The sequence below is a fragment of the Cricetulus griseus genome, chromosome X (assembly GCF_003668045.3).
Source record: "Cricetulus griseus strain 17A/GY chromosome X, alternate assembly CriGri-PICRH-1.0, whole genome shotgun sequence".
Classification (NCBI taxonomy): Eukaryota; Metazoa; Chordata; class Mammalia; order Rodentia; family Cricetidae; genus Cricetulus; species Cricetulus griseus.
In genome coordinates, this window is record NC_048604.1 from 99,473,678 (window position 1) to 99,500,515 (window position 26,838).

Here is a 26,838-nt window from a genome sequence, read left to right on the forward strand (position 1 = left end):
ACCTGACAGTTGGTAAACCAGATGTTTCTGACAGATTTTCCTCAGGCCTCCTACCATCGCCTACCAGCCAGAGCCTTGCTTTGGAGATATAGTTCAGACTACTTCGAGGTGGCCTGCATTTTGCTAGTCCCAGATAGCCCCACAGAACCTGGACAGTGAACAAAGAACCAGGTTTATGTCCATTGCCTGATTTCCTCACTTCCCAGCTACATGACTGGCATTTCAGCCTTTGTGGGCCTGGACAATGATACCCCAATTTCATCAGGAAGTAGTTATAGCAGAGATTTTATCACTCCTTATTATCAATAAAAGGCTGGAATGTTAGGTCTCAGGACAAGTCTCACTCAGTACCTATGGCTCCTCCCAGCACTTGTTACCCCAACCCCTACCCTAAACCCCTCCCTCCCAGGGGTGGGCTTCTGCTTCCCTTCCCCCAGCCTGATCACTATATAACTTGAGCATTTTGGCTATGCCACTTCTCTTGTTTTCCCTCCCCCCTCCCTCCTGTCATGTTCCGGTTTAGTCTGCTGGCCATGTTCAGCCTGGACTCATTCCTCTTCCTGCATTCTCCCTTCTATGTACAATAAAAAACCTTCTCCATATTTTAGGAGTAGTCATGTCCTTCTCTCTTTATTTCATTCACTCAAAATTTTAGCAAATCAAGTCATTATGGACACATTTATTGGCAAATCTGTCACATTTTAGAATTACCTGCATGGACTTTGAGAAAGGATGGTATACAAAAAAAAATGAGTTCATGTGCCAGATATGGTGGTGTACACCTTTAATCCCAGCACTCAGGAAGTAGAGGCAGATGGATCTCTGAGTTCAAGGTCAGCCTAGTCTACATAGCAAGTTCTAGGCCACCCAGGGATACACAGTAAAACCCTGTCATAAAAAATAAATTAGTACATAAATAAATAGAAAAATGAAAAAAAAAACAAGTTTATGTACTTTGGTTCTCTTCCAATGCCATGGGCAAATACTCCCAAGAGTAAACAGATTTTAAAAAGATTTATTTGATTATTTTAAATTTTTTTTTGTGTGTACACACACACACACACACTTGCAAGTGGAGGTTACAAAAGGGTGTTGGATCCCCTGGAGCTGCAAACTGTTGTGACTTGTCCAACTTTAGTGACAAGAATTGAAATCCTGTCCATGAAAGAACAGCAAACCCTCTTAAACCTCTTCTCTTCCAAGATGCTTTTATATCATTTATTTATTTTTTTCAAGACAGGGTTTCTCTGTGGCTTTGGAGGCTGTCCTGGAACTAGCTCTTATAGACCAGGCTGGTCTTGAACTCACAGAGATCTACCTGCCTCTGCCTCCTGAGTGCTGGGACTAAAGCTGTGTGCCACTACTGCCCGACTTCCAAGATGCTTTTAAAAAGAAGCACAAACCCCTGAGGACAGAATGAGACTGTTGACAAGACATCCTGAAAGCTCACATGGGTGAGTTGCAAAGAATTTGGCAGACAGGAATAAAAACTTTAAGCCAACAGTAAAGACTGAGAAACTGGTGTCCCAACTACTTTCTTTAGTAAAGGTGATTCAATCTGCAATCCATGGAAGAAACAGTTTGATTCCAGATCCTCTCCTTCACTCCCTGTAGTGGGCTGATTCTCCAGGCAAAGGAGAAGTTACCAATACTAATCTAAAGGGAAACAGAGTGCCTGGCCTGGAGACATTTGGAATCCTGAAGTGCAAGGTGCTGAACTGGCAAGAGGAACGTGCCCACCAAGAACACACACTCCTACCCTAGCCCCTCTGTGTGTGCCCAGCGCACTGGCAATCAGGCCGGAACTTGAAAAGCACTTCTCTGGAGAGAATCTAGACCCAAGAAGAGATCTAAAAGTGACAGAATTATCTGGGGGCAAGGGTGATCCTCAGGAAAACTGTCCAACCATGTCAGCATGTCCAAGGCCTGGGCTCAGAATGCTCCTTTGTCCCTCATTGTGATGGGTAATCTTGGTGGTCAACTTGACTATTATCTGGACTGAGCAAAAAATCTAAGCAGCTGGCCTTGCCTCTGGGAGATTTTCTTGACTGGGTCATTTGAGGTGGAAAGACCCACCCTAAATCTGGGCCTCACCTTCTAATGATAGACCCCGTAAAAGGGCAGGGGAGAAGGAAGCTTTTGTCCTCACTCTTGCGGGCAAAGTTCATCTATTCTGTTCCTGAGGCATTCTTTTACCATTATTAGAATCTATATTTGGAGATCCAGACTCAGACTGAAGACCAGCAGCTCTCTAGGAATCCTCAGGGACTTCAGCACTAAATTGGGACTGCAGAGACATCCAATCCTGAAAGCCTACTCCCTGAGGACTAGCTTTGGCGGTACCAAAAAGAACCATGAGAGATTCCAAAGTAGGAAAGCAAACAATAGTTCTACCCAGCTATGATACCTATGAACTACAACAGTAACCATCATCACTTAATAACCCTAAGGGTGCAATAGTGGTACCTAGTATCTTGACAATAACCAACAGCTCTTTATTTGAATTTAAGGCCCAATTAACAGAAAATAAATCATGCCTGGTACTGGAAATCTATCTGAGCTAGCCCTGGGTAGTTGTCTGGTAAGGTCACAGATCTTGTAGGAGAACCTACAACTGCCACTTTACTAAACCAGTATCATTCCTAACAGTATTCTAAATTTGTACCCTTCTACCCACAGATAAGTGTAGCTCTCGACCCTCAAATTTCTAAAGAAATGTCTCTTTGAAAAAGACTGAGACTGTCATGGAAAACTACAACCAACAACAATTCAGAGAACAAGTGATTGTGTGATGTTCAACCCTAACACCATCTACAACACAATTCCTGCACCCAAGGCTCAGGGAACACTGGAGAAGAGGGGACAGAAAGATTGTAAGAACCAGAGGAACAGGATGTCTGCTGTGCGATTTTGTCTGCTAGAAATGTCAGGGAATCTACACCCATGAAATCTCAGCAGCATAGCTGCCTAGACATGACCTGAATATGAATGAAAACTAAAGGATAACAACTACAGACATGCTAAGGTGAATGGGGTAAAGCTCATGAAACCTCAATCCTACACAAAGAACAGCAGGCAACCACAGACTGCTGAGAGCAAGGGAAGCGAGTCTTCCTCTGGGAAGAGCCCTCTAATCAGCTATCCGATACCAAGTGGTCAACATACAAGTAACATTATATTAACTAAACAGGTTGTAGCTATATATTTATGGATACACACACACACACACACACACACACACACACACACACACACACACACACACCACACCACCACCACCACCACCAACAACAACAACAACAACAACAACACAGGACAGTGGCCAAATATTTGAGGCTGGTGGTGGAAGAGACTATAGGGAGGAAAAGGAAGATGATGTAATTACATTTTAATTTCAAAAAATTGAACAACAACAACAACAACAACATGTACATCACTATTCAAAATTGTAAGTACAGAGTTTCTTCTGAGATTTAGGTGATCTCTGTGAACACCTACAACATCAAAAACAAATTACATACTTCCAATATACACTGTCATGGAGTAAACATTCCCATTCCAAAGGAATTGGAGGCATCGGAAGGAAATACTGTTTAACAGATCAAAGCAAGACTAAAGCTCATCATGTCAAACACCAAATCCCACACTCCATAAGGATAGTTGGGGTTATGATGGAATAGTATGGACTCTAAAGGGCTTAGATCAATGGTTCTCAACCCCCTCTGGTTGCATATTGGCTATTTACATTACATAAAATTAACAACATGACAATTATCAAGTAACAATGAAATAATTGTATGGTTGGGGGGTCACCACAATGTGAGGAACTGTACTAAAGGTTGCAGAATTAGGAAGATTGAGAACCACTGGTTTAGATAGTTCTGCCATTCCACCTCTATTGTCTATAGCATATGTAGTCTATCTCTTTGCTGGTTCTACTCCATGCATGCCAGTTTCTTCTATGGCTATCATAGACACCATAGTTTTGCCACTGCAACTTAAGCTTCACTTTCCCAGCTTCCCAATCTTATGTCTTCGGGGCCTCTTGGCAGGGAATTCAACATTGCCACATATGTCAGCTTTGTTGGCTTTCTGGAACCTTGGCACATGCCTCCATGACACCCTCACTCTGCATCTTTGCTGCTTGTAAAACAAGCATCACGTGGATGATGCTACCATGTTCTGCTGCCAGCTTGAGATGTAGGCTGACAGCCCTGGATCACAGTTTTGCAGCAGCCTCTCTGTGCTGACCCTGGGGAAACTCTTCCCTACATGCTTGATTCTGACAAGGGAACCTCCTCAGTAGCATTCTAACTTTAGACTCTCCTTTTAAATGAATTTGGGTTTTCCTAAGATGAAGTCTTCCATGGGTAGTGTTTTGCCCTTAACGCAGAGCAGGTTTCTCTTTAATACCATGGGTATCCATAACCATTACAGCTGCTTTCTCAGAACCTCCTTGTCTGTAAGTACCACCTCTACTTGTCAAATTGCACATTCTCGTACACTTTTACTCCACTTGCTGCTTTCTCTCACTGTGGACCTGGATAACAGTAGTAAAATGTAGACATGCCACAGCCTTAGTTCTAGGAGGTCTTGAACTATCCTCCACCAAAGAAGTTGGGTCATTACTTCTAAATTCAGCCTTACTCGAGTTCCCAGAATATGGGCAGAATGTAGTCAAATTCTTATCCAAAACATAACAGAATTTTCCAGCAGTAGGTGACAGGACAGAGACACAGGTCTCTGCTGTCATCTGCAACAGCCTAGGGAGTTTACCCTAATCTTTTAGGGACTTTGGCTCAGGTAAAACAGGTTCTCTAACTTTGACATAGAAAACAATTTTAGGGGGAAACACAGCAGGAAGTGGAGCTGGAGTTTCCTAAATGACATTTTGATATAGATTTTCAGTACTAGGGTTAAAAGAGGAAAGCATTCAGTTAAGTGCTTAGCCAGTTACAGAGAGGGAGGAGTGATGAGCAAAGGGGTTAAGACCAGGCTGGGAAAACCCACAAAACAGCTGACCTGAACAAGCAGGAGCTCATGGGCCCCAGACTGACAGCTGGAAAACCAGCAGAGGACTGACCCAGACCCCCTGAACGTGGGTGTCAGTGAGGAGGCCTTGGTAATCTATGGGGCCTCTGGTACTAGATCAATATTTATCACTAGTGTACAAATGGACCTGGGAGCCCACTCCACATAGAGGGATACTCTCTCAGTTCTAGACACATGGGGGAGGGTCTAGGCCCTACTCCAAATGATATGACAGACTTGAAGATTCCCCCCATGGAAGGCCTCACCCTCCCTGGGGAGCAAAAAGGGGATAGGATAGGGAGCTAGTGGGGGGACAGGGGAGGAGGGGAAGAGAGGGAACTGCTATTGACATGTAAAACAAGCTTGTTTCTAATTTAAATAAAAAATAGGAAAAAAGAAACAAAAAGAAGGGAAGAAATCTGTGAGAAGAAAGGAAGACACACCCAAGAATATGGGTGTGGCTTCTCTGAGAAACTCACACTCCATCGTATTTAATAATAGTCACATGTAGAATTCGGTTGGTTTTGAAGCTAATAATTTCAAAGGGTTGCTAAGGAACCTAAATGAGATCACAGGGTGGTTCCTAAAGGGCCTGGGACAGGGTGACAATGATAAGGTAAAGCTGAAGATGACAGGAGTACAGGGCTGCATCTTTACTGTAAACAAGATTAGTAGTCTTATTTGAGAGTTCCAGAAAATGTCTAGGGAAAGGAATGAGGCCTCCCTCAAGGTCATGTACATTTAGGCTTTAAGCCTTATTTTTGTTATTTTCACTTATAGTATCTGTATAGGAAAGTTATTTCTATGTTAGTAATCTTTGAATCAGTTGTTATGCTAGGATCCTCTCTCTCTTTCTCTTAAGGCAGGGTCTTGTTACCAAACTTGGGGGTCATAACCTGTGCCCCAAGTCAGGCCTGGCTTCCTGTCCTCAAGAAGCCAATTAAAAGTGCCAAATGAAAAGTGGATGTATTCAATGTGGCCATATCAGGAAGAGGGACAAAGGTCCAGCAAACCCTTTGTCTCTGTCTTCATCTTCTGGGTCCTGAGGTGAGATCAAACTTTAAATACAGGACCAAGGATATGCACATCTAAGCAGTCCTGGTTAAGGTGTGGTCCCGCCCACCTTAGCCTCATCATCATCTGGATTTCAGTCTTGTGCTGTAAAGTGGTCAGATAAAGTTGTTAGAACAGCATGAAATACCTTTCTGGGAGACAAGTTACCCCTCTGGCTGGCTCTCTTTACTTCTTCCAGCTTGAGTTTTCTGGGGAAATTTACATTTTTTCCGTCCATTATTTCAACCATCTCATAGTCCAACTGAGAGATACAAGTGTCTCTTTAGAACATCTTCGTTTTTCCCAAGCCAGTTATAGTCTCACTGTTTAGTTCTGACTGGCCTGGAATTCACTCACAGAGATCTATCTACCAGCCTTTGCATTTGCCTCCCCAGAGTTGGCATCTAAAGGGTGTGCCACTTCACCTGGCTGTGCCGGAACTCTGGATGCTCAGATGGTGAGAAGTTTCAAGCAGACTTCAGCTCCTTTTCCTTCTCATGACCCCATAAATTTCCCTCTTGTTCTTTCCTGCCTTAGGATTCCTGTTGGCTCAGTTCTTGATAAGGTTATTCCTTCTGTCTGAAACCTCTTCAACCAATCCTCCAGGGCCTGTGTTTCTCTCAGGATTCTTATCTTTCAAGCTACCACCAGCATGGTCCATTAGGCTCTGCTAACAACATTCTAGGGATTTTCAAAGGCCGAAGAACTACATGGTCAGATTTACCATAGCAACGGCCCCACTTCCAAGTACTAATTTTCTGTACTTTTTATGTTTCTCGTTGCTGTGATAAAATACACAAAACTAAAGGAAGGGATTGTTTTGGCTCACAGTTCTTGTTTGTAATGGTATTAGCTTCAGCTTTACCAGGATAAGGAAATGTAGCATTTTGTTTTGCTTGCAGTGCTGGGATCAAAGTCAAAACCTCGGGCATGCTAGAGAAGCATGATACTGCTCAACTACATCCCTCTCAAACTCTACATTTAAAAAGATTAATTAATACCTTCTTCTAATTTTCTAATTGGTTATTTACTACCAGTTGGTGCTCCTTTAATTTTAACATATTTTTTCAAACCCTTTATTTTCATTTGTTCACATTTATCTATTATTTTAATTGCATTTGGAATGAATTCAATTTCCTTTGCTACATTTCTGTGTTGTCTTTCTTACTATTACATCTATTCTAATGTTTTGGAATTTCTCTGAGAGCTATGCTTCTAGCACATGCTTCTCGCATCTCTCGGAGAGTGTATCTGTGAGTCATAGACCACACCAGTAGTGACAATGGCAAACTGAGATCATGTTTTAAGATCAGGCCAGGCGTTGGTGGCGCATGCCTTTAATCCCAGCACTCGTGAGGCAGAGGCAGGCGGATCTCTGTGAGTTCGAGGCCAGCCTGGTCTCCAGAGCGAGTGCCAGGATAGGCTCCAAAGCTACACAGAAAAAGAAACCCTGTCTCGAAAAAGCAAAAAAAAAAAAAAAAAAAAAAGTAGCTCAGTTCTATCTCTAGACAGGAGCCAAGTGCTGCAACAAAGTTTTTCAATATCTATTATCAAGTGGAGAGATGAGATTCAGGCAAGTTTTCTGTTGCTGTGTAGCCAAACGTCCCGGTGACTTTGTATCCATAGTCAACAATGACTTTCTTATTTCCCCGCATCTGTTGGTTGACAAGGACTGGCTAGGAAGTTATATTGTTCCACATAGTACAGGCTGAAGTCATTCCATCAGAGCAGAACTCATCTAAAGCTGGAATGACCAACAGAAGTCTCACTCTTCAGAGTCTTTCTCTATATGGCTGTTCTAATTTAACATGTTGGTTGTGTGTCTTCACATATATGGCCATTGGCTTTCAAGAGGAAAGGTTCCAACAGGGCATGGATCAGTCCATGGACACTTATGAAGCATTTATTTGCTGCATTTCAGTTGTTAAGACTACCTTTGGTCTAATTCACTATTTTCGTTTTGCCATCCTTGAAGAAAATATATTAAACAAAAAAAATCTGACACTGATATCACCATATTTTATGGGATATAAACTGTAATATATTCACAACTTATGTAATCTTTATAATAAATTTGTATAATACTCAAAAAAAAGAGTGCCTTTGGTGAAGCAAGCCACATGGTCAAACGTCAAACTCCATGTGGGAGGGAGTTAAATAAAGGTTATCAATTGACAGGGGTTTACCGAAGGCCACCGATGTAAAAGTCTCTCACAAGGCTAGTTCCTGTCCCTAGCCACACATTGATCCTGCTAGTATCTATTATTCTACAGGAGCTAACCTCTAGTCCACATTTTACTGCCACCTCTTCTATGTCCTGGGACTATGTAGCTTTTAGTTTTGATTAAAAGTTTGCAATTTTGATTTACCACTTGGGTTCTTAAAAAACACACAGCAAAACATACACTTTTCTCATTTGTATTATATCTGATTTTTCTATTTGAAGCAGAACAAGGAAAACAGTCACAAACTAATTATTGAAACATCATACTTGCTGGAAATCTGGGTCAGCATCAAGCACATTTTCTTTGGGAAATTTTCTAAAGCATTCTATCAGTTTGCTCTAATTCTTCCTGACAATGCCACTATTCTGACCACATCTCTTCTCTATTTCTTTCTCGTATAATTACACAAAAATATCCACTAAATAGTCAGCATCTGCCTATGCATTTTCATTCACTGTTTTCTTGAAAGGCTCTTGCTCCCAACTTGTATGGGAGCAATTCAAAATATTCTTTCCCTTGGAACTCCCAGCATTTTCCCATGTATTTCTCTTATGACACTTAAAAATTCCTTTTCTCTTAGACTATTTCATATGCTTTAGTTTCATCTTGGTTTGGAAATAGTACTCATGCCAGATTTTTCTCTTCGCATAATTTGCACATAGATAGCAAGCTTTCAATACATGTGTGATGCCTTCCCACTCTAAAATTATCCAAGGAAGCTTATTTGCATATGAATTGGCAAAGAACTAAATTTCAAGAGAAGATGATACCTACATTTATTTTACATCTTTTCTGTTTAGGACATTTGATAGTACAACTGGTTCTGACTGCCTACATATTTTAATATCATTGGAACATACTGCACATCAACATTTGAGTTAAATTTTAGTGGTTTGCAATAACATTCTCTAAAGCAGTAGCTCTCAACCTTCCTAATGCTGTAACTCTCTACTACAGTCCCTCATGTTGTGTTGACCCCAGCCATAAAATTATTTCGTTGTTACTTCATAACTCTAATTTTGCTACTTCGATGAGTCTTAATGTAAATATCTGATATCTGTGAAAGGGTTTTTTGACCCCAAGGGGTCGAGACCCACAGGTTGAGAACTGCTGCTCTAAAGGCATGCTTTGAGATCATTCAGGCAGAATACTACAATGAAAATCACCCTCAGATTTAACGTAACTCTGCTGCAACTTTATTTTGACTTTTAGAAAATAGCCTTAACTTTTAGCACAAGTTTCAAAGGGATGCCAGTCATGGTGATGGTGATGTTGCTCAGAAAAGAATTTCGTCCAGAAGTGCAGGAATGGCAGTGCCGGGGAACTGCAAGTACCAACTGTAAAGACTAGGCGACCACTATAACAATAACGTAGATTCTGTCTTCCTGGCCAAGCACCACTATAGCATGATCTGGCTTTAGACCTCAAGAAGCTTTTGGCTGAGGACTGCAACAGTTTGAGTGGAAGCATTTCAGTTTATACCTAAGATTTCTTCCCACTTGGACTGTAAAGTTGTAAGACAAAATCCGAAATCTGAACTTTTAAAAGGAACGTCCTCAATCTCTGGGACATTCATAGAAATGTAGATCTGAAAATCAAAGTTCATAATTTCGTTTTGACTTGCTGCAGGTTTTTTCTGTATCTGTGTACTTTTATTTGTTGCATTTAGAAGCGGTGCCAGAGTGATAAGCACCAGCGTGGTTGAGGCGGCTGTGATACTGATAAAACGTCCTGACCCTGATTTCCCCAAGCCTTCCACCCGCCCAAGTCTCTCTAACCGGAAGGAGGCGGGGAGAGAGCAGGCTTCCTGAAAGGAGACGCTGTAACTAGGCAACTAGGGTACGTACGCCCGGGACCTTCCGCAGCTCTTAGGAGACGTGCTCAGGAGCTCGCTGACGCTACTATCCGGCGCTGGAGAGTTGGGAATGACTGGGTGTCTCTCTTCCACGTGTATTCAGAACCTCTGTGTGATTGGCTACCATGGGGGCGCGGCACGCGGGTCGCGGATGCTTTTGATTGGTGCTTTGGAGCAGTGGGGCGGGATTCCGTTTACAGCCGCGGGAGGTCCGGACAGTGGCGGCCATGGGACTGGAGGGTAAGTGCGCGTCTTGGCTGTCTTTTCCAATGTTCTGTCTCTCTTCCGGAGGGCTTGTACGGTTCTTGTAGTAACGTGGCAGGCTGCGGAGGGAATGAAGCCCACCCTGCCTGAGGCCCGGAAGTTGGGTCCGAGGGTCTCCGGAGTTGCATGGGGCTGAGGGTTCATTGAGAGCCGGCTCCAGGTCGTGGGCTGAGTTTAGTAGAGCAAGGGAATGGAACCTCAGGACGTTTTTTGACTCGTTTTGGGTCTGGCCAGACCTTGCCTGATCTTGGAGGGGTGGCTGATGGACCTGGGCTGACTCTCTCTTTGGAGGTAGTGAACCTCTCATGTAGTGCAGTTGCACTGCCCTGGGACTGGCTTAAAGTACGGCTGTCTTGATTCCTCAGCCCGATCCGATCCTCCTCTAAGGCTCTTCCGGAGCTTTTACCAATAAGGAAGCTCCCTGGGTGTAATCGAGAATTTTGAGGTCTTTTTGACTTTGTCATTTACCTTTGGGCAGATTGCTCAACCTGTAACCTCGAGAGAGAATTCACAAGATTTTACAGCCTAAGTTCTGCTCTTAACCTATAGAAGCTAAGATTCAGCGAGTATGCAGTATGTTGAGCTTTTACGCAATAAAGATTTTAGGATGATAACCTGCTGGCAGGCAGATTCGTAACAGAACAGTGATAAACTTTGAGATAATTTCATTTGGTTCATTATTTCTTTTTTCCTTATCATTCATTTCTTAAAACTGACTAGGACTAAAAGTTCAGGTTTAGATGACACGCCAAAGTAGAACAGCACTAACCACTTAAACGTCTTAACTTGAGGCTTTCCTTTCTTTCTACATGCTTGATATTTTATTTATTGGTTGCAAATTCGATCTTCTCTTTTTTCTTTTTCCAGTTTATATGTCCCCCATGTAGCTCAGTCTTACCTGCTCTGGAACCCTTAACCCTCTGCCTTCCAAGTCCATGTCCTCCCCTGCCTCCCCACTTGATCTTTCCGAGAATATTTTAAGTGTAGATGAATTTGTTGGAGAAAATTGACACATATGTTTTGCAGGTGAAACTCGGCATTTAGGATAATAATTCTCCATTGAATTCTTGTAGAATCTTAGCTAAGGAGTTTTTTTTTTTTTTTTTTTTTGCCAGATCTCCAAGGCTCTAGCATTAAAAGTATAAGCATCTATAGAACTGAATATTGACTGTACATTTCATATCAGCATGGCTTTAGGAGACTCTTTTTATTTTATTTTTATTAGTTCAAATTAGGAACAAGCTTGCTTCACATGCCAGTCCCTTCTCCCTCTCCCTCCCCTTCCCCCAAATTTGCCAGTCCCCTCCCCCTCCCCCTCCGCTCCCTGTGGAGGGCAGGGCCCTCCATGGGGGCTCCCCAAATTCCACAACATCATCCTGGCCCGGGCCTAGGCTCTCCCGGATGTGTCCAGGCCAAGAGAGCATCCCTTCACATGGGATGGGCTCTCAAAGTCCCTTCTTACACCAGGGAAAAATACTGATCCACTACCAGAGGCCCCATAGAGTGCCAAAGCCACCTGGTTGACATCCACTTTCAGGGGTCTGGGTCAGTCCCTTGATGGCTTCCCAGACTGCAGTCTGGGAGCCATGTGCTCCCCCTTGTTCAGGCCAGCTGTTTCTGTGGGATTCACCAGCCTGGTCCCGACCCCTTTGATCTTTATTCCTCCCTCTGCAACTGGCTTCCAGAGTTCAGTTCAGTGTATAGCTGTGGGTGTCTGCCTCTGCTTTCATCAGCCACAGGATGAGGGCTCTAGGATGGCATATAAGGCAGTCATCAGTCTCATTATAGGGGAAGGGCATTTAGGGTAGCCTCTCCACCATTGCCTAGATTGTCAATTGGTGTCATCCTTGTAGATCTCTGGAAATCTCCCTAGTGCCAGATCTCTCCTTGGACTTATAATGGCTCCCTCTGTTATAATCTCTCTCATCCTGCTCTCCTCTATTCTTCTCCCAACTCAACCTTTCTGCTCCTCCATTTCCTCCTCTACCCTCCTCTTCCTCGCCTCTCATACTGGCAGCTCCCTGTCCCCTACCCTCATGCTCCCAATTAGCTCAGGAGATCCTGGCCCTTCCCATTCTCTGGGGACCATGCATTTTTCTCTTAGAGTCCTTCTTGTTTCCTAGTTTTTAGGAGACTCTTAAAAGAAACATTTCTGCCACGTGTTGGTGGTGCACGCCTTTTATCCCAGCACTCGGGAGGCAAAGGCAGGCGAATCTCTGTGAGTTCAAGGCCAGCCTGGTCTACAGAGCGAGTTCCAGGACAGGATCCAAAGCTACAAAGAGAAACCCTGTCTTGAAAAACCAACAAAACAAAAGCAAAAAAAAAAAAAAAAAAAAGAAGAGGAAAGAAACATTTCCTACCATAGACATAGGAAAGAGCCCACACATATAGCCCATGCCCAGTTCTGTTTCTTTGCAGAGTCTGCACTGAAAAGAGGTTCAGAAAAGAGAAGGGAGTAGTTTGAGTATCAGCATCCTTGAGTAAGGAAGGAGAAACTGGATTGTCTGCAGCATGAGTTTCATGTAGCACTTGAAGAGGGTACTTTCAAGAAGTTCTGGCTCCAGGTATATTTTAGTGGAAACTATAAAGCTACCCAGCAGAACCTTATGGGTTGAACTAGATCACTAGGCAAGCTGTGCTGTGGCAATCAGCACATTTTCTGTGAAGAGCCAGATGGTAAATATTTTAGGCTCTGTGGGTCATATGATCTCTTTCAAAGCCACTCTGCTATTGTAGCATAGAAGTAGCCATTCACATGAAGGAATAAGCAAGCCACATTCCTGTAAAATTTTGTTTATAAAAATAGTGTGCCAGGATAAGTAGGTTCGGAACCTAGCCTGTTTTATATCCCTTTCTGTCTCAAACCAGAGCAAAAGGTAAGCTAGAAAACAACAGTCTCTTTGCTGTTTTTCATAATTCTGGAATCTGCTACTAAACTAGTGGTACGTTTATGAATCTTTTTCTGAGGTCACTGGGTAAGGCTGCATTTAGCTAATAGTCTGCCTAGAGATTGGGCACAAGTAAGGATGTAGAGATGGCTAGGTCCCACCTCTCTCCATGTAGCTTGTAAGCACTTTTCATTGGCTCCCCCATGTCCTTGTTTTGTTTTGTTGGGGTTTTTGAGACAGGGTTTCTCTGTCTAGCCCTGGCTGTCCTAGGACTCACTCTGTAGATCAGCCTGGCCTTGAATTCACCCGAGGTCCACCTGCCTCTGCCTCCTGAGTGCTGGGCTAAAAGGTGTTCACCACCACACCCAGCTTCCTCCATGTCCTTCTAACCCAGTAGTTGCATGACTTGATGTGGTAATTACAGAAGTGAAAGCCATCAGACCTTTTATAGGCCGAAGTCAAAGATTTGTGTGTCACTTCTTCCATGTCCTGTGGCTTACATAGTCCAAATGCAAGGGAGATTCTGGGGTGCAGTGGCACCTGCCTATAATCCCAACCCTCAAGAGGCAGAGGCTGGGAATATTATGAGTTCAAGGCCAGTGTGAACTATGTAGATAAAACTTGGATTTAAAAAATGTGGGTAGAGAGGATCACCGATGAAATAGCCTGCTTCATTGTGTTTCTTTCAACTTCCTTAAGCTTTAGATTTTGCATTTATATTATGGAATCAATGCCTTGTTTAGGTGTGTCAACTATACTAGGAGCACATAGAAAACTCTTGAGGCTGTATAGTGTTAGATATATAGTGACTTAATAAGTAGAAGCCAATAAAGAGATAAGAGGAGAGGGGCAATATGTGCGTGTGTGTTTAATTATTAGAAAGAATTAGTTTGTTACTGTGGTAAACTCTTATGTACTATGGCCTAACATTTAAAATGTACCAGTTTTCTAGCTCAATTAACACATTGCAGAATCTAGCATCACCAAGCAGGTAAATGTTGTCAAATGAGTAAGTGTAGGGAGAAAGCTTAAACAATGCCTTAACATTAAAACTATTTCTACAGGATTTGGAATATGAAGGATGTGGCTTTGAGCTGATGTTCCATCTTTCTCTTTCAGGTGATGGAAGACACATTTCTTAACTGTCTTGCTCTGAGAACTGATGCCTGAACCACCTCAGCATGGCCAGTAGAAGAAGAGGTGGGCATGGCCAGCCTCCCTCAGTGACGCCCTCTGAGTTTAGCCCTCGAAGTCTTTCCACCAATAGGACCTGCACCCACAGTATATGCATGGTGTCTGACTTTTTCTACCCAAACATGGGAGGTGTGGAAAGCCACATTTACCAGCTCTCTCAGTGCCTCATCGAGCGGGGGCACAAGGTCATAGTTGTCACCCATGCTTATGGAAATCGAAAGGGTGTCCGTTACCTCACCAATGGCCTCAAAGTTTATTATTTGCCTCTCAGAGTCATGTATAACCAATCTACAGCCACAACTCTCTTTCACAGTCTGCCATTGCTCAGGTACATATTTGTTCGGGAGAGAGTTACCATAATCCATTCCCACAGTTCTTTTTCTGCCATGGCCCATGATGCTCTCTTCCACGCCAAGACAATGGGGCTTCAGACAGTCTTCACGGACCATTCCCTTTTTGGATTTGCTGATGTCAGCTCGGTGCTTACAAACAAGCTTCTAACTGTGTCTCTCTGTGACACAAACCACATCATTTGTGTCTCTTACACTAGTAAGGAAAACACTGTACTAAGAGCAGCGTTGAATCCTGAAATAGTGTCCGTCATTCCTAATGCTGTAGACCCTACCGACTTCACTCCAGAACCATTTAGGAGGCATGATAGTTTAATAACGGTTGTTGTTGTCAGCAGACTTGTTTACAGAAAAGGTAATGAAATAGTAGCTCTATTTGCATTGATGCCTTTTTTATTCCTTGCAGAAAACTGTTCAATACTTGTATATAACGATTGCTTGTCTTTTCATTTTGTGCGGTGGCTTTATAATGACTTGTAACTATTGCAAGGGAAAGTTGGATATCAAGCTGATGCATCTAAGAAGAGAAATGTATAGAGTGGCTGTGAATGCTGCCCCTACTTTTGATATAATGGTTACTGAACAACAACAACAACAAAAACATTTACCTGATGTCCTCTAATCAGTTAGATCTTTGCAAAAGTTCAATAGCCCTGCACAGGTAGTCAGAGTAGCATGTGCTGTGTGGCCTTTTCTTTTTGATTGCAGCAGTAATGGTTTTTTAATTGCAGATAATTTTGAAGCCCACATAGCACATCTGTGGTTGTTTTATTCAGAGATGGCTCTAAAGACTATTTTCATTGGTAACGTCTTGTCTTTTGTACATCTGTACACGTTGTTCAAAATCGGTCAGTCTTTTGGATACATGGCTATTCTGTGCCTTGCTGGTTTTATATGGTCATCTGCAAGGCATTGCTAATCAGCATTAAAGTGATGAAGAAAGGAGTAGGTGGCCCAGGGTCAGAAACTGGCTCTTTGCTGATCAAAGATAGGTCACTTAATAGTTCTGTGTCAGTTTTTATTTGTTTAGAGCACAGCAGGAATTTTGTGAAGGCTCAGAGAAAACTATAAAGATCTTTGCTGAGGTTATAATCCACCTATGTCCTCTGTTATCCCTCAGGAGTATTTTGTTCTTATTGCTGGTTTTCAATTTTTGGGGGCACTAACAGTCCCCACTGTATCATTTGTGTTTAGTACACATTTGAAACAACCTGCTTTTTAACATAGAAATGGTCTCCTGGTGCTATTTGAAAAGCTGTCCAATAGTCAGAAATATCGTTGAAGGTTTGTGGGATGGGGAATCAGTAACAGATACCACATGCTCCCCTTAACTATTGGAATGCAAAACATTCACATACATGCTGGATTGTAGGGAGGTTGGTTTAGAGCTATAGGACTTTTGGAGCAGCTCACACAGATGCTGGCTGCACCTTCTTACAGTTGCCTTCACAGAGTGTACCATTTTCATTCTGGGTTTCCTTTAAAGGAGGGGGACTAAAATGTTTGAAACAATGTGCTGGATTTTAAATTTGTTTTCAGTCTTACTCTCCAGTTTAGGTCACCCCTCATCTGACACAGACTTTTTTCCCTGACATTCATTTATTGGCTCTTTCAAACTATTTAGCTTTTGTAGAAACTTGTCAGCTTATGTGATAGTTAATTATTCAATACCATCATGAGGAAAATGGGCAGAAGATGAATTTGTGGAGAAATGCCAATAGGCTCTACCCTGTCATGTAGCAGTATATTTGGGAGTTGGCAGTGGTCACTATAGATGATGACTGTAGTAATCTTGAACAACCTCCTTAAGCAGAGGTTCTGGGATAAAGGAAATCATGTCTTGCTGTTTAGTCAAGATGATGTGAATGGGATTCTGTATTCTGCACCCCTGCTGGGATACTGGTGATGTATTTATTATAACTTCAAAAATTTGCCCAACTTATTTTTTTATCAAATAGCTTACCTTGGTGAGATAGATGAGAAAGTATGATGGCATGTATGATTGAAGATCAGCACAACTACTCATTCAAAGGTTAAATGTGCTGCTTTATCTTATTAATGCGGTAGTATTTTAAACATCAGAGCTAGCTACAATGGAGTCAAAGTATGGCCTTTCCTTTTGTCCATTCAGTAACTCAGCAGATATACTGAACCTTCTTCATAGACCAGGCCCCCTGCAAAATGTACCATGAGGAGCAATGGCCATTTCTATAGCTCAAATATAAGTAGTTATATTATGGTCCATTCCTTCCTAATATTATAATTCCCTTGGGAGATGTTCAGTGGACCAGATTTCTAAGGCCCATTGAAGTAGATTAAGAGGCTAAAGCCATGTTCTCCTTGCCCAGCTTTTCAGCTTTTGTGGAGAAAAGGCTGGCTTCTGCACCTTCTTTTCCATCTAGTCAGTCTCCCACTGTTCTCTGTGTGTGCAGGCACCTCCAGCTGCTTGCTGTAGTGGTAGTGACAACCTAACATTTGTATTCTGCAGTTGATAAAGCCTGTGCATGGTACAGGACCCCACTTGCCCCAACAACTGTAGGGTAGATGTTACCTGCATGTCACAGACAAGGAAACAGTTCTCAGAGAGGGTAAGTAACTTGCCCAAGGTTACATAGTAAGTAACAGATCACAGATGAGTCCAGCTCTTGAGTCAAGGTCTCCCTGTTCCCCTACCATGGTTATCCTGGCCATTGTTATCCTGGAACAGATCTGAAAATTCAAAGTCAATTTGAATCAGAGTGAGTTTTGTGCATGTGTTTGTTTTGTGTGAGTGTGGTGACTGATAGTCTTTTTGTGGGCTGTGTTTTGTGTTAGAGGCTTCTTAGAATCTAGCCAGAATAAGCTTGTTGGTTTTTGTTTGTTTTGTAGCAAGGAGGGGAAAACCTGCTTTATTCCTAGAGTACTATAATAAAACTTTGATGGTGCTGACTGACCTTCCGAATAAGGTTCTTGTCAGGGTTAAATGACCCAGTACATTGGAAGTAGATTGTGAATATAGTAAATTCAGTAAATGTAGCCATTGTCAGCAACTGTGATGGTTGCTCCATCTTTTTTTGTATGAAGAATGGACACTTAATATTTTCTTTTAAAGGAGGGAAACAGATAATGTGTAGGAAGCTAAGTGGTAAGTGGTGCTAAGTCATTTCCTGGCTGTCCAGCAGTTCAGTTGATGTGTATAGACTTGAAACAAAGATAGCTAATGGGAAGCCTTCACCATTCAGGAAACGCACATCTGAATTGTTTTTTTGGTGTATATAATCATTTTGAAAATCCATTAGTGAGTGCACAAAGTGGCTGAATTCTGAGCAGCTTCCAGATACATAGGCAACTTAAGAACCTCACAATAGCCAAAGTTAAATTTCTTATTAAGTAAAGAATCTGTGGAAGAAATGATTTTGTTGTGGTTTATCTTGTCAGAAGCTTAGAGCAGAAAATGTCCTAAAAGAAGTCAGATACATGGAACGAATATTTTTGTCTATATGTTCAGTATCTTAAAGAATAAAGGAGTTTCCTCCTTTATTCTTTAATTCATCCAATGTAGATTGGATGTTGAAATACTCTTCTTTGGAGCCCTAATGGTCACTTCAGAGAATCGGCACAGCCATTCTGAGAGTGCAGAGAGATGCTGTACAGTGGTGAAGTGCCTGAGTGTTTGCTAGGGTAGTATGGCTGGGCAATGACAAACCATAGCCAGCATCTGATTGCTACTTTTAACTGGATTAAAAAGAACACTGAAGAAGAATCTATAGGTATTCATCATTATCCACTTAATTCATGCAGTATGACAGAAGGTGTGGCTTTGTAATCTATACAAAAAAGAAAAATCCAAGTGAACCTATATTCTCCCACCATGCTTTATAATTGCTCTGTCTACTTTGAGGAAGATTGATGGAAAAAATGCAGTTTGTGTGCATATGCCGATATATGTGTGTGCATTTTTAATTGAATAAATTCAGCTCAATAGATTATTTCATGTTTACTTTTGAATGTATGGTTTGTAATTATTGATGAGCTAAGTTCCCAAATATTGGCAACATTGCTGTGGCTTTAGCTAGCTACTGTTTATACCAGTAGGCTGTGACTTACTCTATCTCTTTATGTCTCCTGAGATTATGCTTACATATTATATGAAACCATTTTCATTTTTTAAAAAATCAAAAGGAAGATCTAGCCTTCTGTCTATGGACTCTAATGATCTTACAGCCAAGGTCCTGGCATCTTGACTCACTGGTGTTCATTCTGAAATTCTCTGGATAAACTGCAGTCTGAACAAAATGAAGGCTGGAGCTAAGAGTATTGCTTTGCCCTTTCTGGCTGCAGGAAATAGAATCATAGACCTGTTAATTTTTATAGCTGGAGACTTTGGACTGTAGATATGTATGTCTCTGCCTTTACTAAGCCATGAGGAGAGCGTGGACTGATTTTTACAATGTAAAGAACTGGAGTGAGACCTAGATTTCTGGTCAGCTGTATGCTCTGGAGAAAGCTAACAAACTTTAGCTATCTGGCACACCATTTTTCGAAGTAGGCAGTATGAACAAGTGAATGGCTTAAAGGACACAACGTTGAAACAGGATTGCTCATGATTTGGGTATGTGGCACTAGCAATGCATGTCAGAACCTGTGTCTTCAAGTGTTGTAACTCTCAGGAACCAATGGCAGTTGGTAAATGATTCCCCCTTTCTGGGAAAAGTTAAGAGACTTGGTTTGTCTACTTCAAAGAGGCTAGCTCTAGTTGGTGCTTAAAACAAGTGGATTCTCAGGGACTCTGGGTTTTTTAAATGATAAATATTAATATTTCCAATATTCAACTTTATAATTTCAGGGACTGATTTGCTTAGTGGTATAATACCTGAACTCTGTCAGAAATATCAAGAATTAAATTTCCTAATTGGAGGAGAGGGACCAAAGAGAATTATTTTGGAAGAAGTACGCGAAAGATACCAGCTACATGACAGGTATTAATGGCTTCCAAGGCATTGTGGGTGTGAAAATGGCAGTTGTTTATATTTGCTTTTGATCGAATGCCTGACTTAGGTATGCTTCTTCTTCTGTTTATAAGGGCCATACAAATATAAGGCATTTTTTTGTGAATTTATATCAAATAAGAAAGCTTACAGAATATGCAATTTTGTTCGTTACCTGAATATTGACTTGGGCGCAGGTGTTAGAGGCATGATGAGAGGCACGGGGGTTGGGGGAGAACTTTGGTTGGAAATGGTTTCACACATCTTATATTGTGATTTAAGTGTCATGATCCAGTCATATAAATTGCTGTATATATATAGGTTCAGACAGATCTTTTCCTCCATAATTTCTTTAGCATACAATGTGTGTATATGTGAAGTGCTGATTTTAAAAAGGTTATTTTCCCACATAGAAATGACACTTTTAACATTTAATTATGATTATGTTGTTAATTTGTTCATTAGCTAGGCATAGTGGTACATGCTTTTTTAAAAAAAAAAAAAAGATTTTTTTTTTTGGTTTTTGGAGACAGGGTTTCTCTGTGGCTTTGGAGGCTGTCCTGGAACTAGCTCTTGTAGACCAGGCTGGTCTCGAACTCACAGAGATACGCCTGCCTCTGCCTCTCTAGTGCTGGGATTAAAGGCGTGGGCCACCAATGCGAGCTTAAAAATGATTTTATTTATTTATTATGCATATAACATTCTGCTTCCATGTATATCTGCACACCAGAAGAGGGCACCAGATCTCATAACAGAGGTTGTGAGGCACCATATGGTTGCTGGGAATTGAACTCAGGACCTCTGGAAGAGCAGCCAGTACTCTTAACCTCTGAGCCATCTCCCGTGTGGTACATGCTTTTAATCCCAGCACTTGGGAAAAAGAGTCAGAGGCAGGTGGATCTCTGTGAGTCTGAGGCTAACCTGGTCTAGATAGTGAGTTGTAGGACATCCAGAGCTACATAATAAGACCCTGTTTTGAAAAAAACAAAAACATAATATTCATTAAACACAAACTAGTTTTGGGGAAGATAAAGCTGCATTGTATGAGCTGTAACACAACAGGTTTTTAAAGCTGTTTCTATTACATTGGGGTTTGACCATATCTAAACTTTGAGGTAGGAAACAGTACCAGTAGGAATTAAATTTCTTTTGTGGCATGACTTTTTTATTTTTTATACCTTTCTTTCTCTTCCTCTCATTGCAAAAATTAGGGTGCAACTTTTGGGCGCTTTAGAACACAAGGATGTTAGAAATGTCTTAGTTCAAGGACATATTTTTCTTAACACCTCCCTCACTGAAGCATTCTGCATGGCAATCGTGGAAGCTGCCAGTTGTGGTCTGCAGGTAAATCACTTTAAGGACTTCTCTTGTGGGATTCTGTATTTGTAGTACATGGAAAATTAATGTTTTTTTTTAGCTTGGTCTATTGCTTTTCCCAAGAAATTGCAGTGGATCATGTGCTCTCTTTCTCTGGTCTTTTTAAGGTTGTCAGCACGAAGGTTGGTGGGATTCCTGAAGTCCTTCCAGAAAATCTTATTATATTATGTGAGCCTTCAGTCAAATCTTTGTGTGAAGGCCTGGAAAAAGCTATTTTCCAAGTGAAGTCGGGGACGTTGCCAGCTCCAGAAAATATCCACAATGTAGTAAAGTCTTTCTACACCTGGCGGAATGTCGCCGAGAGAACTGAAAAAGTATGTCACGTGTGGAGAAAGATTGAATTCCTTGATCATTTTGGTGCACAGATGCTTCTCTGGCATACAGGCTTGCCCTTTGAGTTTTGGTTTAAGGGCATGAGCCCTTCCAAATGAAAAGGAATAATTATTTATACATCAGGTTCCGTGCACATGCTTGGCTAGTTTTCTACATAAATCACAGCCCCAGCCTTCAAAAATAGTAACAACACAGTCTAGTTTCATTAAACCCTTTCCCAGGAAGTTACAAAAATTTCTAGAAGTTGCAGCAGTCAGAAGCAAAAAGAGAAAATCACTGTGTTGGGGTTGTCTTATCATGCTACAGCCCATAGGATCTGTTAGCAAATGGGTAGGTGATTGCAATGCCAGTTCTGAATCGTGAATGTTGATTCAGCCTACTTCCCAGAACTCTGCTCATGCTTTTCCTGATGACTGATACTCTGCCAGAAAGGATTGTCATAACTGTAGGTTGATTGACACTATATTAGAATTCAAAATATATGTGAAATTAAGAACAAATAGTCACCAGTAAGAAAGCAGCCACAGGGACTTTCCAAGAAGACACATATAGGGTTGACAGATCCTCTTAGAGAGAATGATTGTGAAAATGCTGTCATATTTATTCTGCTCAGTCTCATCTGTTAGGTCTCCCTTGTGTCTATTTCTGCCTCATTCCTCATGTTACCACATGCCAAGCTGAAGGAAGCAACTTACCTTCTTAGTATGTAGAAATCCTGTACCAGCCAGGTAGTGGTAGTGTATGTGTGTAGTTCCAGTACTTGGGTGTCAGAGGCAGGCAGATCTCTGTGAGTGTGAGGCCAGCCTGGTTTACAGATCCAGAACAGCCAAGGCTACACAGAGAAATCCTGTCTTGAAAAAAGAAAAGGAAAAAAAGCAAACAAATAAATCCTGTACCAGAAAGCCAGCTGAGTGGAGCAATGAGAGGGTCATAGTTTAGATTGGGGTTTTATGCTTTTGGTGTTAATACAGTGGGTTTCCGGCCTGAAGAATATTTCTTAGTTTGAGATACAAGTTTTCACTCATGAGATCTCTTATCTCTAAAACTGGACAGATGCTATGTGTTTCGATGACATAGGAGGTATTAAAAACAGACATAAGTGACTGAATGGGTGTATCAACTTAGGAAAATAGCTATCATTTCCCCTGAAAGTTGGACTGAGTACCAGTTGTTTGTGGGGGTGCATGTCACAATTTTGTGGTTAGCCACTTTATGTTCTCTATTCTTCTGTCCCCTTTCCTCCCCAACCACTCCTTAAATTCTGACTTGTCCTTTGTGGAACAGAAATGCCGTCAGGATTATGGTTGGCAGAAATATTTCGCCAGACAGGTTTTTTTGGTGATCTTGGACTCCACCCTGATTTGGAATCATACCTCTGTAAATTGTGAGCAAAGTTTGAGCTGTTTTCAGTGAGCAACTCAGGAAAGAGTTGTGATGGCAATTTATCAGCCTGTGTTAAAGGTGCTTATTAGCGTTTTTATAATATTTTTTCTTGTAGTTTTGCCTTGACATAATAGTAAAGCATCTTATATATTTTCTTTTATATTCTCTGCTAATTTATAGTACACATTTACAAAAGACAATAGAAAGAAAAGGAAAAAAGAAATACGGAAAAAGGGAAAAAAATCCAGTTGGGTATGGTGATTTACATTTGGGAGTAGGAGGCAGGAGAATAACAATGTTTCAGGCTGGCCTGGGTGATACAGTGAGTCCCAGACTAGTTCTGTGCTACCCTATCTCAAAAAGCCAGACAGAAAAAAAAGTAAATCTTCATTTATAATAGTTATGTTCTCTTTATAGTTGTACATTGTTTATTACTTAAGATAATAAATTAATTGACCTCAAAAAAAGGTGGACAAACAAGTTGTTTTACCTTTTACCTCACAGACATTTTGATCCTTTTCAACTCCTTTTAATTTGAGTGGGTTGCTTAGAATGCTGATTGAAAAGTAAATTGGTAAGTTGGGCATGATGGTACACACCTGTAATCCCAGCATTCTCAAGGTGGTAACAAAATGAGCACTTAGGGGCCATTCTCAGCTACCTAATGAGTTTGAGGCCAGCCTGGGCTACATGAAACCCTGTCTCCAAAAAAAAGTTAGGAACTCACTCTCTCTCTCTCTCTCTCTCTCTCTCTCTCTCTCTCTGTCTCTGTCTCTCTCTCTCTGTCTGTCTCTCCCTCCCTCCTCCTCCCTCCCTCCTCCCCCCCTCCTCCTCCCTCCCTCCCTCCCTCCCATCTAATCTATTTACAATCCACCAGCCTCGGTTTCTCAAAATCATTCTGATTAAAATGTTTGTACTTAAAAAATGTCCCCAGGGTAGAAGAGCTAGATGAACATACATCATGCTTTTCGAAGGCCACCACATTCAGAAGAGCTGCGCTGTCCATCATGACTTTCCCCAATTCCCAAGGAGACAAGTTTGCATATCTAATGTTTTCAGGATGCAGGATCAGCAGTGGCTTACAAAGCAAGGCATCAATACCCAGTTCTTTGTTTTCCTTACCATTGTTTTCTCCTACTTTGTAGCTCAGCATTTACTGTCTTCTTCCTGCTTTACTTGCAGCACAGAAGCCATTTCTCTGTAGTGTCTCCATCTGTCCTCAGTACAGTGCTGCGGTTGTCTGTGTATGCCCTCTGCTAGGTGTTAGTGAGAGCTTTCTTCACCTCGTCAAGGCATTGGCTCAACTTAACAGTGTGCCTGCCGAAAAAGTCTTCCGACTTTATAGGACTTGGGTATTCCAGTAGTCAGCTGACTGTCACCTGTTCTCTGTGTCACTCCATGTTTAGCCCAGAATTAAATCAAGCGTAAACACTGTAATAAATGACAGCAAACATGGGCGATTCTCTCAACACACGTTTGGCAGGTGCTCTTGGTCAGTGAGGGTCATGGGTCACCCTTTGTTACAGGCATGTGGTGGCTCAAGTGCTCAGTGTCACATTCTCTCTTCCAGGTGTACGAGCGTGTGTCTAAGGAAACTGTGTTGCCAATACACAAGAGATTGAATAGGCTCATCTCTCATTGTGGCCCAGTGACAGGCTACATTTTTGCTTTGCTGGCGGTGATCAGCTATCTCTTCCTCCTTTTCCTGCAATGGATGACTCCAGACTCTATCATTGATGTTGCTGTAGATGCTACTGGGCCAAGGGGAGCCTGGACTCGTCAGTGTCCCCATGATAAGAAACGTGGTGAGAATGATAAGGTATCCAAAAGCAGGTAGAAGCAAGCCCAAGTCCACAAGTCCTAGACACTTGCAATACTCCTGTTAGCATTGGAAAATTACCTTGTTCTTTTGTTTTGGGGTTTCAGAGTTGGTTTAGTAAATTATGCTACCTCTATATCACTTACTAGTTTAGTTTTTTTGAAGAAAGATAAACACTTATGCAATTCCTGAGTGTGGAAACTCCTTGCACTTCTTAAAAATTTGGGGAGAATGGCTTAGCCACTCAGGTATGACATTTTTCAGATTACTGAGATCCCTCTAGCAGAGATATTTTAACATTATATTTTGGGAGCTGTGGGTGCTGAAAGGCCAAATGTTTCTGGATCTGTTTTGGCCAGTTTTTAACGTTATACCATTAATTCACATTTACCAGATGTTTACAAGCTTTCTTTAGGGAGGTACAACAGTTATGTGAACTGTTTTAAGTCAAGTTCATGTATCCTTCATTGGACATTGAAATCATGTTCTTTGATACTTTCTGGGTCCACTGAAGGGTTACATGTAATCTGATTTCTTGAGCAAGACCATCTAATGGTTGCCAGCATGTTCGTGTACCTGCTACGTATGAAAGTTGAACTAGATGCTTGCTGAGACTAAGGACTAGTGAACAAGAAGTAGTAAAACAGCAAACATGCTAAAATGCTCAAGCTACTGAATGTCAGAAAATCATCATTGGCATACTCCGAGTACCTCTCTGAACCTGTTTTATGCATTCTCCTAGGAAGAGCCCTTGTCCGTGTGTGTGTGTGTGTGTGTGTGTGTGTGTGTGTGTGTGTGTGTGTGTGTGTGTGTGTGTGTGTGTGTGTGTGCGCGCGTGTGCTCGCGCGTGCTCGTGGAGAAATGTTGCTTTTTAAGTTCTATGGACCGATACCACTGTTGACACTAGTGCAGGCCAACCCTCTGCTTTTGTAGTGCCCAATTTAGTCCTCGTAAACACCTTTGTGGTTTCTGAGCAGAACAGAAGAGTTGTGCCATCTCAAAACCAGCTGCTATCCTGTTTTCTGTATGGAAGTCCCTCCCCATTCCTATGGCCTAGCTGATTTCTGATAAGTATTGCCAGTGTATGGAAAGGTTTTCCTCCAGAATGGTTTATTTATAGAGTATCAAGTCTGAAAGGTGTCAGAGCACGCAGCCTCTTTGTGAGTGGAATTTCTTAGTCATAGTCTTGATCATCCAGAGCCATGGGCTGTTTAATCCCAAATTACCCATGATATGTATTATTAATCCTTTGGACTCTTCTGTATGGGTTTTGTGGGAAAAGGACAGAAATAAAAGCAGCAAGGCACTTGTGGGCGTTCGATTCTATCAGTATTGTGATTCTGTACTAGATTTTTTAATGATGACATTTGCAAGACTTTTTAAAGATTATCTTAACATGACTATTACCTGGTTGCCACTGGTTTAAAAGAGATATATTTGTCTTTTGTTTATATGAAAACAGAAATGCTAGAGAGTAATTTTTAAAATACAGAAGATAGGGCTTCTTTTATTGAAGAAAAATGACCTGGCCCCACCTAAGTGTTCAGTCTTCGAAACTATGCATTGAGACAGGCATAGAGATAGCAAACAGTGCCAATATTCTGGTAAACTGAGACATGTGAAACACTTGGCTTTATTTATTTTATACTACCATTTCTTGTTTTATGTTTCCTTCTAGTTTTTGCCAAAATTGTTATTGAATGCTTCCATTGTTCTTTATTTAAGATGAAAATAGAGTTAAGAATTAATTTGCTCTTGTGTATAAATGTGTAATTTATGAATTAAAATTATTTTTCTCTATTTTGAATAAGTGAAAATAAACCTATTTGTCTGACAGAAATCATTTTCATGCTTCCTGGATATCTTAATTATAACTATCAATGTTGCACTGGTCAGTATGTGGAAATGCTGTTCCACTCTGCTACCCATAATGCTTTAAAAGTGAAATTAACATGGATGAGGAATTTACTGAAAAGGCACTGTATTCTTTTGATGTTACAGTCACACACATAAAACGGGTCTGTTAAAACATGCTCATGTCTGATAATAAAGACGAGAACGATCTTTTAGTATTTTCTTAGTTTGTCTTATTTTGTGGA

The 26,838-nt window shown here is 41.5% G+C and overlaps 1 protein-coding gene across 3 annotated transcripts; it reads left to right on the forward strand.

The window, feature by feature from the left end:
- Nucleotides 1–10,331: 10,331 nt before the first annotated feature.
- Nucleotides 10,332–26,811, forward strand: Piga (phosphatidylinositol glycan anchor biosynthesis class A). Of its 3 annotated transcripts, none has more exons than XM_027432728.2 (6): nucleotides 10,332–10,404; nucleotides 14,436–15,215; nucleotides 19,686–19,818; nucleotides 21,039–21,171; nucleotides 21,312–21,518; nucleotides 24,491–26,811. In XM_027432728.2, the coding sequence occupies exons 2-6, from the start codon at nucleotides 14,498–14,500 to the stop codon at nucleotides 24,755–24,757; spliced, it is 1,458 nt and encodes a 485-aa protein (XP_027288529.1). In that variant the 5' UTR covers nucleotides 10,332–10,404; nucleotides 14,436–14,497; the 3' UTR covers nucleotides 24,758–26,811. The 3 variants fall into 3 exon arrangements, with proteins under 3 accessions (XP_027288529.1, XP_027288531.1, XP_027288530.1); XM_027432730.2 differs by having other exon boundaries at nucleotides 14,436–14,516; XM_027432729.2 differs by lacking the exon at nucleotides 10,332–10,404 and having other exon boundaries at nucleotides 14,564–14,838.
- Nucleotides 26,812–26,838: the final 27 nt, after the last annotated feature.

Coding starts and splice junctions, on each gene's coding strand:
- Piga (XM_027432728.2), top strand. CDS start 14,498: ATGGCCAGTAGAAGAAGAGGTGGGCATGGCCAGCCTCCCTCAGTGACG. Junction 15,216..19,685: donor CAGACTTGTTTACAGAAAAG/GTAATGAAATAG, acceptor TTATAATTTCAG/GGACTGATTTGCTTAGTGGT. Junction 21,519..24,490: donor TCGCCGAGAGAACTGAAAAA/GTATGTCACGTG, acceptor TCTCTCTTCCAG/GTGTACGAGCGTGTGTCTAA.